This window comes from Notolepis coatsorum (assembly GCF_963971535.1).
Source record: "Notolepis coatsorum genome assembly, chromosome: 19".
In the NCBI taxonomy this organism is placed as follows: Eukaryota; Metazoa; Chordata; class Actinopteri; order Aulopiformes; family Paralepididae; genus Notolepis; species Notolepis coatsorum.
In genome coordinates, this window is record NC_140183.1 from 92,935,217 (window position 1) to 92,952,056 (window position 16,840).

The window sequence follows — 16,840 nt, forward strand, 5'->3', positions numbered from 1 at the left end:
TGGAAACACAGGGTTTCGAACACCGGTCGCTGGGTTGCCAGGAATGAGCACTAATTAAAATAACCACATAATGTGTACATCGCACCGAGCGAGCGCCACGGTATATATAACGTGCATTATTTAGGACAAAGTGAATTTAGTATCAGCATTTTGGGTCTATTTTACATTTCAAAAGCCCCCTCTGGAAGAATGGAGCACAAAAACGTAATTCAGAATGGTATAATGCAGATCGTAGACTGTGGGAATAATTTCAGGAAACGGGCTGTCACTTCTTTGCGGGGGCGTGGCGATGGTTCAGGCTAACTTGAACTTAAACCCTGCTTTCGACCAGGCTCAAACTTTTGGATCTGTTGTCATGGTGATTTGGACAATCCAGGTACGGGGAACCGGAAAGTCCGGCTTAAGTCAGACTTGACCGAAAGTTATCCGGCTAACTCAGTTATCCAGGTACGGGGAACGGGGCCCTAGCTCACCACCCACATGTCGCAAAATAACATCTGTGACAAATTCCAATCTGGCTTCCGCAAACTCCACTCCACTGAATCTGCCCTTCTCAGAGTATCCAATGATCTCCTGATGTCTGCTCTGTTCTGGTCCTGTTGGACCTGAGCGCAGCGTTTGACACGGTCAACCACAACATCCTTTTAGACAGGCTCAGGGAGTGGGTGGGCATCTCTGGGAGCGCTCTAAACTGGTTTGCCTCTTATCTAAAGGAGAGAACGTTCTCGGTGGCTGTGGGTCCTTTTAAATCTGACCCACCCCCCTCTCATGTGGGGTACCACAGGGATCGGTGCTAGGACCACTCCTTTTTGCCATCTACATGCTTCCCCTAGGCCTCCTCATCAATAAATTCACCGGCATTAAATACCACTGCTACGCAGACCAGTGGCGTCGCGTGGGTAAAATAACAGGGGAAGCCAAAAAAAATGTATTAAAAAAAAAATTATTAAATATTTTTATTAATATTTTTTTTTTTTTTTTTTTTTTTTTTTTGTCAAGCAGTCACCATGTACACTACAGTATGGCTCGGCGGCCAGTCAAACTTTCTTTTTATTTATTTAACAGATTGCAGAATGGGTACAATACAGTACGGCTCAATACACACAATTGTATAAGGGGATGCAGACCAGGGCCCTGTTTCTTGTACGTGGTTCAACTAAGTCGATCAAGATGTCATTATCCAGCTTCAGTTAACCCGATGTTTGAAGCCGGGATTTTCCTGTTCCACGAAGGTGGATTCAGTCTCGTTAACTCAAGCCAGACTTGCGACTCAGGCTAAATGCGCGCGGCCGCTTTAGGTGAAAAGCCAGCACGTATCGATGGCAGAGATCCTGATTCTCTAACGGCATTGATTGATTAATTGATTTAAGACTTTATTGACAGATTGCAATACGGCTGAATCGCCTCGCCGACAAGTTAAATGCGTTATCTATAGGCTAATTTTAAGTCCCTCATTACCTCAATCAATCAGATTATATTTCTTTAAACTTGCCTGCTGGATTGAATAATCAAATGAGATCTTGCTAGCGAAAATAATTAGTTAACTGTTATACAGAATTACGATACGGCTCTCTTACCCATTGATTGATGTATAGTCAATCTTTAACTTATCTCCAATGTGGTCTAACGGGTTGTTCTTTTGACTTTCACACAGACGACCGGGGTTCGAGACCCTAGTCGTCTCCTTCTTTTTGCAATATAGGAATAATTCAATTTGGTGCACGTTGAGAGCTATATAAAGAATGACATCCTCAATGCATGTAGATTTATAATATTTTAACTTAAAACCAGGCTACTTTGGCGTATAATCATTAATATTATATTAAAAAAAATCATATTGGAAACACCGGGTTTTGAACCCCGGTCGCTGGGTTGGCAGGCTTGAGCACTAGCGCTGCACCACTGTGCCAGATGGGATAAATTCATTGTTTATACATTAATGAACGAGAGACCCGTGTTTAGAATATCCTTTGTTTTGAATGAAGTTTATCTCTTTATCCTCATTCATTAATGTGACGTCAACGGCTCATTCAATTTCTCAAATCCGTCAAACAGCGCATCTCATCAGACATCTTAATCCCAGTTACAATTAAAATAACCACATAATGTGTACATCGCACGAGCGAGCGCCACCGTCGCCACGGTATATATAACGTGCATTATTTAGGACAAAGTGAATTTAGTATCAGCATTTTGGGTCTATTTTACATTTCAAAAGCCCCCTCTGGAAGAATGGAGAACAAAAACGTAATTCAGAATGGTATAATGCAGATCGTAGACTGTGGGAATAGTTTCAGGAAACGGGCTGTCACTTCTTTGCGGGGGCGTGGCGATGGTTCAAGCTAACTTGAACTTAAACTCTGCTTTCGACCAGGCTCAAACTTTTGGATCTGTTGTCATGGTGATTTGGAAAATCCACGTACAGGGAACCGGAAAGTCCGGCTAACTCAGTTATCCAGTTAAAGTTATCCGGCTAACTCAGTTATCCAGGTACAAGAAACAGGGCCCAGAGAAAGACGTTTGTCTTGTTTACATCAGGGTCATTAATACTGCTGGAGCATTGGTTAATTTTTGGTCAGATTTTTCCTTGCACGATTTTGCGCGCCGCGTGGGAGCATATTCGGTTGCAAAAAGGTGTCCCACGGTCTCATCTATGGCCGTGAATATTTTCACGCGGATCGGAATCACGGCGCGCCCGTGGGACACTTTTCCGTTTCGGCGAGTTTATTCCACGCTTTCTGTTTTCCTTTTTCTAAGCATTTTAGGGGCTACATGTGATTGAGTAAAAGTTGTGGGACGCCCAGATGTTTCCACGATAGAAAGCTTGCGTGGATCCCATAATAGGCTCACTTAATACAGCGTTTTTAAAATCACGCAACATTTTCAGGGTCGCAAGCCGACCTTTTCCCCTCGTTTTCGATGATGGAAGTGATTTAGGAAAAGCTTCGGCACGCCGAGAGGTCCCCGTGGATTTAAGCTTGCGAGGATCGGGGCAATATTCGGCCCGTGGGAACAGTTACGGGTTAATACAATGTTCAGAGTGCAGAGGGGAAAATATGCTGAGTGTTTTCCTCTCAGCCCCGTTTTAAACTTTTAGGGTGTGGCAGTCAGCTCGAATCTGATTGGCTAGGATCGGATTTGGACTCTATAATGCTGGAAGCCTGGAGAAAGAGACCTACCATCTGCCTCCTCTCCTGCTGCAGTGAGCATAGTGAGGCTGACAGTGTGTTAGAGGTAGTGAGAAGGAGAAGAGGGAGACATTTAAAAAAAAATATATATATATATATAACACAGATGCACAGATGAAAAAGAATGTAAACTATATTTTTTTTTTTTTTTTTTTTTTATATTTCATATTTGATATTAATTCATATTTTAATATTAGGGAGGCATGGCTTCTGTTGGCTTCCATAAGGATTCGCCACTGACGCAGACGACATACAACTACTCTGCTCTTTTAAACCCGACAACTTGGAGAAACTCAGCCTTCTCCAGGAGTGCCTGCTCGGCATTGAGAGCTGGATGGGGAGTAACTTCCTCCAGTTAAACGCAAAAAAAACGGAGGTGCTGATCGTAGCAGCTGAAAAGACTGCAGCTAGAGTGGCCACTCACTTGGGGTCCCTTCAGGGGCGTATTTGACGCCGGGGACGGCGGATAGTGTCCCCCCCCACGTTTTACCGTCCAAAGAGCTGAGTCTGACTACCTGTTCTATTATTATGCAAAGAGCAGTAGATGGGGGTCGCATTCTTGCCCTGCAAGGGCCAAGTACCCACTCGCTAAAGTACTTGTCTTTGCATAATAATAGCTCGGGTCGTCAGCCTAGGTGTGTGTTAAAATACGTCAAACATATTGTTTACACTGTCTTTCTTCTATTATAACCCTCCCAAATCATATTCAGAAAGTATCACAGAGACTTCTATTGACCAAGGAATTAGTTATTATTTCGCGGTTTATTCACATAACGTTATATTGTTTACACTGTCTTTCTTCTATTATAACCCTCCCAAATCATATTCAGAAAGTATCACAGAGACTTCTATTGACCAAGGAATTAGTTATTATTTCGCAGTTTATTCACATAACGTTATATTGTTTACACTGTCTTTCTTCTATTATAACCCTCCCAAATCATATTCAGAAAGGCACACACACAACATATTCCAGTTAACGGTATATTTTTTTAATGATTCGTTATGGCGTAATCAATACTTCCATGCGTATAAATTGCGTTCGCAACCTCCGTGTTTTGGGGGTAGTCATCAGAAACCTCGGATCCGGGATTCGCTCCCATCCGTCGGGCAAGAACTGTGGGTTTTCAGCCTCTCGCTCTGGAGCTTAACGGAGTTTCTGGAGGAGTTTCTGGAGGAGCTTGTCGCGGCTCATGCGCATGCGCACGCTCAACCAATCAGAGAGGGGCTTCGCTCAACCAATCAGAGAGGGGTCTGCAGAAATAGAGTTCAACCAATCAGAGAGGGGTCTGCAGAAATGCGGCTACGGGCCCTAACCCCCCCCCCCCCCCCCCCCCCATCGACGTCACTCGCCACGCCCCCAAATCTGTCCCCGGCACACATTGAGAGAGAGTTACGCCAGTGGGTCCCTTAAAGACAACATACGTCCCCACCTGAGAAACCTGGGTGTTGTCTTCGACCAGGCCATGAACCTAGACAAACATGTCAAAACACTCACACGCACCTGCTTCTTTCACCTCAGAAACATTGCAAAACTACGCACCATCATATCTCACTCTGAACTAGAACTGTCCGTGCATGCTTTTATTTCCTCTAGGCTTGACTACTGCAACTCACTTTTCACCTGTCTCACCAAATCATCCACAGATAAACTACAAATGGTCCAAAATGCTGCAGCCAGGCTACTCACAAGGTCAAAAAAATCATGCCACATCACTCCCATTCTGGTATCCCTGCACTGGCTCCCGGTACACTATAGAATTCACTTCAAAGTCCTCACTTTCACTTTCAGAGCACTTCACGGTCAGGCCCCTATCTACATCACTGAACTCATCCATCCCTACACCAACACCCGCTCACTCAGATCTGCCGATCAGCACCTCCTGGTGGTCCCCAGGTCCAGGTTTAAAACAAGGGGTGATCGAGCCTTCCAGGTGACAGCACCAAGGCTCTGGAACGCTCTCCCCCTGGACCTGCGAACAGCCCCCTCTGAAAACTATTTTAAAAAACTATTAAAAACACATTTGTTCAGACAGGCTTTTGGTCATGCATAGGCACTTTTTTCTTGTCCTCACTGTTCTATAGTTTTGTTTTAATTAGTGACTCATGATTTTATCCAAATTCTTTTATTCTACTTTTTCTATCTGGTTTCACTGTTTTTAACTGCTGTTTGTTGTTGTTGTCATTTATTTCTGATTTTGTTTTTATTGTGTTTTTATATAAAGCTGTAGTGTAAAGCACCCTGTGCATTTGTGCTGTGAAGGGTGCTATATAAATAAAGGTCATTCATTCATTCAATAGAGAATACAGAAAGGGGAAGATAAGGAAAGTCCTTCCTGTAGGCGAAGATCATGAGACCACAGCGTGATTTTTACCAAAAGAGATTTTATTGAAATAACTTTTCATTGTAATTTACAGAATGGAAAACAATAATTACTTTAAATGTGATAAATATCATGGATATATTATTATATTAAGGTATATTGAATCATGCAAGAAAATAAAAAGGATGTGTTTAATTACAGTGTATGATAAATAATATGCGCTTCATTCCACTGAAAGGTTTCAGGCAAAATCACAAACTATTACTGTTTTCTGTTATTCATCTAATTATGAATTAGCATTTCCTCATCTACAGTATATCCACACTGCTTTGCTACTCGAATACACATTTTTCACAGGTATATCTACAGCACATAACAATATATCAATATTTGTCTTATTATTAGGACGTTGCTTTGTGCGCTACAGTAAATAGTAACATTCCCTTCCACTAATCAGCCCCTCGTCTTTTGCTCTCTGGCCATCTGACACAGTCCACAGTGTGGCAGGCAGGCCATCACTACCCAGTCGTCACAAATGGAGCCCTGACAAGAAGCAGAGAGAGACATGGTTACTGGTGGTGGTGGTGAACCAATATAAACAACTGTTGTTGTTGTTGTTGTTGTTGTTTTTAGTTTTTTTTACCAAGTTTTGGTAACACTTTATAATAACACTCAGTTATAAGACCTTTAAAAGGTATAGATAATGAACTAATCGTGAACAGACATAACCAGACATTTGTTAATGATGAATATAGGCTTCACTTTAGATTAGGGCACACAATAGCATCTGCAAATGATTTATAGATGTTTTATGAATGTCTTAACAAATCATTTGTTGAACATGAACAAATAAATGGAGGTACAGTGTTAGTATAGTAGTTTTTTCATATCCATTTTTCAAAGCATCTACAAATGTGTTACTACACATTAAACAACATTATTTAATGATGAACAAATCAAGTACAAACAATGTTGATAATGAGTTGTAAATAATGCAGAACTAATTTGTAAATGTTATACAAATATAGTTATAAATGATTTAATAATAATTTACGAATGTATATAAATGGTTTGTTCATTATCTACAAATCTACAAACCTTATAAAGGTCTTATAACTGAGTGTTATTATAAAGTGTTACCCAAGTTTTTAATGTATTTGCACAAAGAGGGAAACGGATACATTGGGGATAATTATAATAATAAAATAAAATTAAGGAGACAGTATAGGCAGCAGGAATATCCAAGAATAGATATAATAGAATAGAATAGAAATACTTTAATCATCCCGAAGGAGATTTGGCACTACAAATCGCTCACAGTAAACATTTAGGTAGACAAAACAAATCACGAATAAGAATAACAAAGAATTGCCTAAGAATAAGGAATAAAATAAGCCTAAGAATAACAGGATAATAATAAACTACGGTCCGGGATTCACATTTCACATTCACATTTCCTCTGTTGTGTATGTACAATCTAATATAAAATATACAGTAAAAAACAGAGATCTACATTAAGTGTACAGTAAGTGTAATATTGACAATGTTGTTTTAAATGTAAAAATCCAGGAAGATGGTACTGTCACTCTGTCACTCTGTGCTCAGTGATGCAGTGAGGCACAGAGATGCATTGTAAAGTCTGATGGCTGTCGGAATGAAGGACTTCCTGTGCCGTTCAGTGCTACATTTTGGGAGTGTTAGTCTAGCACTGAACATGCTCCTCCTGTCAGCCAAGTCTGTGTATAGTGGGTGGGAGGGGTTTTCCCTGATGGCATGGAGCTTAGCAAGGCTCCTCCTCTCCGCCACCACAGCTAGAGTCCAGCTCCACCCCTACCCCTAGCTGGCCTTCCTGACCAGCTTATCCAGCCTGGTTGTGTCCACTGCTCTCAGTCCGCTGCCCCAGCAGGTCACAGCATACAAGAAGGTGCCCGCCACCACCGACTCGTAGAACATCCTCAACATCCTTGTACAAACGTTGAAGGATCTCAGCCTTCTGAGGAAGTAGAGTCGGCCTGGCCCTTCTTGTATAGTGCTTCTGCATGTTTGACCCGTTCAGTTTGTTGTCGATGTGAACTCCGAGGTATTTGTACTCCTCAACCATGTCCACATCGACTCCCCTGATGGAAATGGGGGTCACAGATCATATGTACTCCTCCTCCTCCCCAGATCCACAACCAGTCCCCTGGTCTTCATCACATTTAGCTGCAGGTGGTTTTTATCGCACCATGTGACAAAGTCCACTACCAGTGCCCGGTATTCCCCCTCATCGCCATCCCCCCTATCGCAGAGTCATCAGAAAACTTCTGAAGGTGGCAGGACTCTGACCGATAGTGGAAGTCATTGGTGTAGACAGTGAAGAGGAAGGGAGAGAGGACTGTCCCCTGTGGGGCCCCGGTGTTGCTGACAAGTCTGTCTGACACACAGCTCCGTAGGCGCACATACTGTGGTCTGCCCGTCAGATAGTCCACAACCCAGGACACCAGGGGGGCCTCCACCTGCATCGCCTCCAGCTTCTCACCCAGCAGCCCAGGTCGTATGGTGTCAAAAGCACTGGAGAAGTCAAAGAACATGATTCTCACAGTGCTCCCCGGCTTGTCTAGGTGAGTGTAGGCTCGGTTCAGCAGGTAGATGACAGCATCCTCTACCCCCAGTCGGGGCTGGTAGGCGAACTGGAGTGGGTCTAGGTGGGGTTTAATCACCGGGCGGAGTTTCTCCAGGACTAACCTCTCCATGGTCTTCATTATATGAGAGGTTAGAGCCACCGGCCTGTAGTCCTTGGACGTGCTGGGACAGGGACCACACAGGAGGTTTTCCACAATGTGCTCATATTGAATATGTGCTGGAGCACATCAGACAGCTGAGAGGCACAGGTTTTGAGTACCTTTGGGCTAACGCGGTCTGGACCCGCGGCCTTGCCTGCATTTATTTTGCTCAGCTGTTTATTCACCTGTTCTGCAGAAAGCCACACTGTGGGGGTCTTGGGTGTTGGGGGGAGGAGCGGGTCGTCGAGCCGCGGGGGGCAGAGATGCTGCACCAGGGAGGGGGGGTTGCTCGAGTTGAGGGGCTGAGAGGTGGGGGACTCGGGGAGCGATGGTGGGCAGGGCAACTGCTTCACTTGATTTTACAAGAAATGTGAAGTTATTTATTTAGTTTAGTTAGTAATTAAATTAAGCAGTACATTTTATACAAGCATGTGACCATTGCCACTTACTGACCCCCCCCCCCCCCCCCCCGCTCCAAGTCCCCCTTTCATCCCAAACCTTCCCACAGGTCCCTGCTCTATCATAATACCATAGCCTCCCATGATATACCTCAGAGGCAGTTAACCCTCCCACCGTATAATATATGAACCCCCCCTTCTCATATTTATGATATAATATTTATGATATTATGATATAATAGGAAAATATATATAAGTAAATAAAGAAATGGAAAAAAATCATTAATATATATATTTTTTTTATATAATTTTAAAGCTTTTAATTGAAACGAGTTATGGCTAAATTAACTATTATTATTATATCAAAAAACATCCTGCCTAACCTGGTTCATCATTGCTGTAGAAGAGAGTTCCATAACGAAAATATCTATTGTAGAATATATTCTAATCTTGATCTAGAATCAAAGTGTGTGTGTCTGTGTGTGTGTGTGTGTGTGTGTGTGTGTGTGTGTGTGTGTGTGTGTGTGTGTGTGTGTGTGTGTGTGTGTGTGTGTGTGTGTGTGTGTGTGTGTGTGTGTGTGTGTAGGTGTGTGTGTGTGTGTGTGTGTGAGTGAGTGTGAGGGAGAGAGAGAGAACCAGAACCATTTTGGGGTTAGGGTTAAGTTACATTTAGGTTAGGCATGAACTGCCTGTGTGTGTGTACAGTAAGTAGCTATTTCCATCATGGCAAAGGTCACTCACATGGATGCGGTATGCACTGCGCATGCTGGTCCTCACAGCGACCATGGCTCCCGGGAGGAAAGCCAGGCAGCAGCTGTCCCCATGGTCCTGAGCTACCTTACAGGCCAGGATACAGGGGAGGAACGTCCCGCAAAGACCTGGCAGAGAGAGGAGGCTTCACATGTGGTTATATATCGTATAGCTTACGCTCTGCGCTGCCTACTGGAACATATCCTATATCAGTCTAACTACTGAATACATTTCACCACGTGTACATGTACACACCCATCCGCCTGGCCACACCCCCATCCGCTCCTCTACATAAGCAGGGGTGTGGCCATACTAACAGCTCCTTCCTTATTTTCACCACCGTCAAGTGTCTGTATACAGTACACCACTTGAGTTTAGTAACGAAATAGTTGGAAAGGAGCTACGTTGAAGAGAAGGAGCTGCGTTGACATTATATCTTTGTTTTCTCTCTCACAATTTTTCGAGGAAATACAGCGATAATGTCTTCGCCACCGGAGTGTCTAGAAGATGATGATCATTCTGACCTCCACTGGAGCTTCGTATTAGGGGCTTGCGTCGCTGAGCAAATCCCCGCCGGCATCACCTCCGGCTCTGCAGTTGGACACTTTGCTTGGGAGGCGCTCTGCCGTGTGAGGGCTGGCGGCCTCTCTGGGGCGGGGGATGGTTGTGGGGGGAACAGCTACACAGCTTACGAAGGTCCGGCTCCAGGCTGGTATCCTTTTTCGCTGCCACTTAGCGGCGTGGAGGAGGTTCTGGTTTGATGCCCACGTTAACATGAGCTCCTCATCAAGAGCTTTGTTTTCCTGGGACCGTGATTCAGAATCTGCGGTTCAATTCCCCGGGTCTCTGGACAAACGGATACCCACTGTCACCGCTGTGGAATAATATATTGATCCCCCAACTCTCTCATGTAAAGACATTCCCCTCCCCTGATATTATACTTTAATCTCACCCACATTATGAAGAGAAAAGCGAGTAACTGTGGAATAATAGAATGATTCCCCAACTCCCTCATGTAAAGACATTCCCCTCCCCTGTATCTATCCTGTGTCCCCCCCCATTTGACCTATCAAATGGGACCACCTCCCCCCCTCTTAACTATATAATTCTCCTCCCAACAACATTCCAGGGCCCTCATGTATCAACGTGACGTACGCACAGATATGTGCTTAAGCCGTGCGTACAACCATTTCTAAGCAAAGTGTGGGATCTATCAATTTGAACTTGTGCTTGACTTTGAGCTCGGAGCATGCTTAGCTGACGCCCAGTGCTAGAATATCGTTACTACGGCATATGCGCTCCTCAGTTAATGCATTAGTTTCAACGCGGAAATAAGCTTCCGTGCATTACTTCCAACACTGGCGTGTTCAACTTCTGTATGACCCGTAATTCATTATAGTTCATTGTAAAATAGTGACAGTAGTGTAATTATAACGGGCTCATGCGGGAACAAGAGGTTGGCTTGCTTGTTTGGCACGGGGGGCAGAAGCAGAACACCCACCTCCAAACGCCATTAAATATTGTTTCAAATAAAAAGCGACATACTATTATTTTGTGTCATGTTTCCAAATAAGATTGGCCACAACGGAATGCTTTCTACTTCAATTTGTTGATTAGAATAGATTACCTCGCTCCGTTGAAACTTCACTGAGCTCAGCACACAGACATGATAATAATAATAACAACAACAATAATAATAATAATAGCTTCATTTTACATAGCGCCTTTCAAGAGACCCATGCAAGGTCGCTTTACATAGATGGGGGGGGGGGGAATAACAAAGTAATAAAGATAGTGGACAGACTATGTAAATATGATGATGGGATTCAAGTTCGCGTTTTTATTGATCATAGGCATGCTGTCAGAGTATGATGTCATAATCAAACATTCTAGAACATTTGTCATCACAGATCATGTCATAATAGAACATAGGCTACATGGCATGGTCCATCGTGATATTGTGTAGACTGTTTTTACTGTACTACCACCCATTGTGACAACAGCCTTGTGAGCTCCCGCACACAAACATGATGGAATTCAAGTTCATGTATTGATCACATAGGCAGGCTACATCATACATGGCAGTGAGATTCAAGTTCAAGTTCAAGTTCTTTAATAGTTGTCATACAGAAGTACAGAATACTTTCATACAAAATGCTTCTTTCTGTTACGCTCCAGAGACTGTGCTAGACAAGATAGTATCAATAACATAATAACATAATATAGCATGAATTTAGAAGAAGAAAAATGAGGTCACAGTGTTCGGTATAGACATATGTACAATGTTCTGAGTTACCATATAATATACAATACACAATACTATGCAGTGTACTAATGTACAGTACTATCTAGTGCAAAGCAGAAATGGGATGAGGTACAATTTTAGGTACAATTTACAGTAAGGTGTACGAGTTGTAGTGCAATCCTTCATCCATAAATATAAAGTGTGGGGAGTGGGTGCTACAGTGTGTTTGTTTAAAGTGGGTGTGTTCTATAAAGTGTGTGGAGTGGGTGCTACAGTGTGTTTGTTTAAAGTGAGTGTGTGCGTGTGGATGTGTGTGCTATGTGCGTTTGGTGGTTGTTGTTGTGTAGTGTTCATTCATTGTTCGTTTAGCAGCCTGATGGCCTGGGGATAGAAGCTTCTTCTGAGTCTTTCTGTGCTCGCCTTGAGACTCCGGTATCGCTTGCCTGACCGCAGCAGTTCAAAGAGGCAGTTGTTCGGGTGACTGGAGTCTTTAATGATTCTCTTCGCCTTGCCCTTGCAACGCTTGTAGTAAATGTTCTGGAGGGTGGGGAGCCCCCCTCCAATTGTGCGTTCGGCTGAACGTGTCACTCTTTGTAGTCTGCTTCGGTCTTGTGCAGTGCTATTCCCAAACCAGGAGGTGATGTTGCCGGTCAAGATGCTCTCTATTGTACATGAGTAGAAGTTCTTAAGGATCTTCTGGCTGACTTGGAACTTCCTTAGGCGCCTGAGGAAGTAGAGGCGTTGTCGTGCCTTCTTCACAACACTGTCAATGTGTGTGGTCCATGTCAAGTCCTCGGATATGTAGGCTCCGAGGTACTTAAAGCTGTTGACTCTCTCAACCGGTGCCCCGTCGATGCTGAGGGGGCTGTAGTCCTTGACCCCCGACCTCCTGAAGTCCACAATCATCTCCTTTGTTTTGCTGACGTTCAGGGAGAGGCTGTTTTCCTGGCACCATCCCGCCAGGACCTTGACCTCTTCCAGGTAGGCCCTCTCGTCGTTGGCAGAGATCAGGCCCACCACCACTGTGTCGTCAGCAAATTTGATGATTGTATTGCTACTCCGCTGAGCCACACAGTCGTGTGTGTACAGGGAGTAGAGGAGGGGACTCAGAACACAGCCCTGGGGGGCCCCTATGTTGAGGGTGATGGATGAGGAGGTGCAGTTGCCTGCTCTCACCACCTGGGGTCTGCCAGTCAGGAAGTCCAAGAGATTCATTGTTCCTGTATATGCTCTCGTATTATTGTTTATATAGGCTACCCAATACTGACATCAAAATAGATTGTATGCCTCTAGAAATCATATGCAGCAGGTAGAAAATTTACGGAAAATCCGTCGCGATTTGGAATAAAATTGAGGAGAACTTTAATCCCTGGGTATTAATCAAACAAAACGGAAAAAGGCAGTCATATTCCAACACGGTCTTTATTAGTGTTTGCGCTGCCCAGGCAGCAATGGTTAATAGATATCATATCCGACATCACCGTACGTGTACACGTCTGTCAGCCTGTCTCATAACACGCTTCCCTCGGTTTAGTCCATTTTTCCACATTTCATGGGGGTGTTCCATTACCGTATATGGTTAATCGGGGCGGTTTTGGTATGCAAATACGTGAAAGTGTGCACGAGCCTCGGTGTAGGACCAAGGTGATATTTATCATGACAGGTGTGCATAGGACCTGTGTACGCACGTGTGATAAATCCCGTTTTTTTTGTGCGTGCACACATTCTAAATTCTGTGCTTACGTGTGGAAATAGAACATTTTCCAAGAAAACTTGATGAATGAGGGCCCAGGTCTCTTTACCTGGGTAATTTCAGCTGATCACCTGGGGCGAGAGCCTCAGCCATTCTCTCTATGTACTATGTATATTTCTATCTGTTTGGTTAATAAACCTTTGTTATTAACTGAACCTCGGTTGACTGAGAACATTCTTCTTCAGGATATCCACGAATATCCCACACCACGCTGGCCCAGAAAAAAAAATAATGAAAAGCCCCGGTGCGAGGGAGGTGAGCTTGGTGTTTCATTATGAGAATATCTCCATGCTCAAGTCGGCTATAGTCCGCGAGGGACTTGTTGCCGGCACCGCTATGGTGAACGCCGTTCTGTAGTGGGACGTGTATTGCCTTCTTTTTCCCTTCTCTCTTCGGATGAGAAGAGGGAAAGACAGCGGCTGTCTGAAGTGTTGGCCTGTATTGCTTTTCTCACGTTGTACAGTCTTAGCCGGGTTGAGCTACCTGTTAGCCAGTTAGCTGTTTAGCTACGACGTTAGCTGCCCGTTTTCGCTCAGCTGGGAACGTTAGCTTGATGCTATCAGTTAGCCTAGCGTTAGCTGTTAGCTTGTGCTACAACCATTAAACATTAGCCGTGAGAATAGCAGGCCCTAGACTTCCGGTTTGACTTCAGCATGTAGTAGTCACGTCGGTCATGAGCTCCGCTCCCGTTCATTTTAATTTAGCTTCAAAATCCACTTTTTACAACACTAATGTGTTTAAACCTCGACGTATATATTAACTAAGATCTTCTACTAACTATATCAACAGAAAGAATCAAGATGGCATCAAAGAAAGACCATGTAAAGAAACGCGGAGCAGACAATCTAACGCCAGAGCCTGTGGAGACGCGCTCCGTGCGGGCACGGGCAAGCGAGTTCGAGAATAAAACAACCGATAATATCATCTCCTCCACCGCTCCCGCAACCTCACCCGAGACAGACATGGAGTATACATCATCCGATTTCGAGTCTCTGGCTAATCTGATAAAGAACTTGACCGACAAGGTAAAGATCTTAACCGACAAGGTTGACAAGCTTGATGATAAGATTGATAAGGTTGACGCCAAGGCTGATAAGGCTGACGTTAAGGCTGATAAGGCTGATGTTAAGGCTGACGCTTTCAAGGTATCTATCGAAGCTAAATTCGAAGAATTTAAAGCAGCGGCTGCAGTACAGACCGAGCGCATTATTGCAGTTGAAACCACCATGGGCGAATATGCACTGAAATTCGCAGAGGGCGATAAGGCTCTACATGACGATATCACGGAACTAGCGGTGAAGATGGAAGAGGCTGACAAGAAACTTTTGCATAAGATACTTGACAACAACAAGAAAACAACGGATAGGTTGTTCGAAATCGAACGTCATTCCCGTAGATTTAATATCCGTATAGTGGGATTGGATGAATCAGTCAAATGCACAGACGACTCGTTCGCGACAGTGTTAGCTGAAATTCTAGGTTCAGATATCCTCCCTACAACGCAGACAGTCGATCAACGCTACAGAATCGGCACCCGAGACTACAACAGCAACAAAGCGAGGGTGATCATTGCTAGCCTGCGTAAAACTGAAATAAGAGATACGATTATCAGGGATGCACGAAAGAAGTGGGGAAAACTGATATACAACGGGAAAACAAGTGTTTTTCTACGAGGATATGTGCAGGGAGGCTATAACCCTACGAGCCCGTTACAAGCGAATCTTTCCATTGTGGAGGAAAATGGAAAAAGGTTCTGGCTCCGTTCGCCTGAAGAGGCCGAAGAATACATGAAGAAAATACAACGTGGATGACAAGTTTATTCATCTTTTTTTTGTATCTATGTTGGATAACTTTGCTATGGCTCGGACACCAAAAACGGCATCAAACAAGCTTTTGACAACATTGAGGTATAAATAGTTTAATACGAAACGCTAGACACTATATTTATAGATTTATGGTTTTGTGCAGGTCATAATTTGATGTCGACATTTTGGAACATTCTGGATTTTTTCGAACGCTCTGTGTCATATTGGAATATACTGGAATACACTGGAATGATATCACTCTATGGCATGAAGAATGCCCTGGACCATAAACAACAGCTTTCCACAAGTCATGATCGGTTGCTAACATTCTGGAATACACTGGACTTTTTCAATGAATGTCCTGGAACAATAACATTGGTATGTGACCTGCACATGAACCAGATATGGAAGAACAATAACCTTCATAACGGATTAATGCCCACCCTTGTTGGGGGACGAACTGCATACAAGTATTTAAAAACCTCCTTTTCATCTAGATGTGTAAGCTTGGCAAAGTTATTTAAAAATTTAAGCAGTTGTTCCCTAATTTTTGGGATTTCTATAATCTAGTTCTAAACATCTTTCTTTCTTTTTCTCTGTTTCTGAAATGTTCTAACCTATACATGTTAGTAGAAGGTTTAAATGAGTATACTAATTGAGGCATATTTTTCATTTTATTTTATTACATTAACGGGAGAGTGGCTAGGCCACGAGTGACATTCTATTAAATTAGAATTAAAAGTTTTAGATCCTATGGCAATTTGCATAGGAAAGTTAAGGATAAATGGCTCATTCTGGGCTAACCGGTGGTGTAAGGGAGGGTGGAGTTGTACGCGAAGGGGGTGTCAAAGGAACACAGGTACCTTGTACGGCTCTTTAAGGGAGGGGGGTTCAGGGGATTATATGTATATATGTATGTTTTTAAGCTCGGCTCTCAACAGGACCTCAATAATTGGATATATACCCATTATGAATTCGTACTCCAGACGAATTACAAACAAGTACACAACAACTTGTATAGATTATGGCTAGTTTGAATATAATGATTTGGAATACTGGGGGAATAAACAAACAACATAAACGCAAAAGCGTGCTCACACTGATGAAAAACAAACAGGTTTCTTCCCCTCCTTTTTTCCCGATTTTTCTCCCATCCCACCCTTCCTGGTTGTTGCGTACTTTCCCCTACTGTTGGTCCGGGAGACCGGAGACTGTCACATGCTTTCCTCCGACGCATGTGCAGCCTGGGGCAGGCCAACCTGGCCACGCAGGTTCTCACCGGGGAGAGTGTAGCGTGTGGGAGGCCACACTATCTCTCCTCAGTTCCAACCCTCGCTGAGCAGGCGCCCCGACCGAACTGTAGGGGTTGCTGTCCACAACGCCCAGGACCCACCCTTCAGCTTTCCCACCCCCTGATACAGCCAATTGTATCAGTGTGAGAGGCCAGCCAAGCTGATAGCAACGCCGGGAGCTGGATTCGAACAGGCGAATCCTAGTGTCTCCCGGTGTTGGTGACGAACGTAATCTCCGTGCGCCACCTGCCCCCAAAACAAACAGGTTGATGTGGCTCTTTTAACGCACCTTTTAGTGGAAGACAAAATAATGCTAGCGGACA

The 16,840-nt window shown here is 43.9% G+C and overlaps 1 protein-coding gene across 1 annotated transcript in view; it reads right to left on the reverse strand.

Annotated features, from left to right (window-relative positions):
* Window positions 1–5,947: 5,947 nt before the first annotated feature.
* The window catches only part of cnfn (cornifelin), a 31,625-nt gene continuing 20,732 nt past the window's right edge, over window positions 5,948–16,840 (reverse strand). Inside the window, exons 3-4 of the mRNA XM_084336189.1 lie at window positions 9,414–9,550; window positions 5,948–6,055 (exon numbers count right to left, since the gene is read on the reverse strand). Of these exons, the coding sequence (XP_084192315.1) occupies window positions 5,966–6,055; window positions 9,414–9,550 (227 nt within the window). The 3' untranslated portion in view covers window positions 5,948–5,965. The remainder of the gene's footprint in view (window positions 6,056–9,413; window positions 9,551–16,840) is intronic.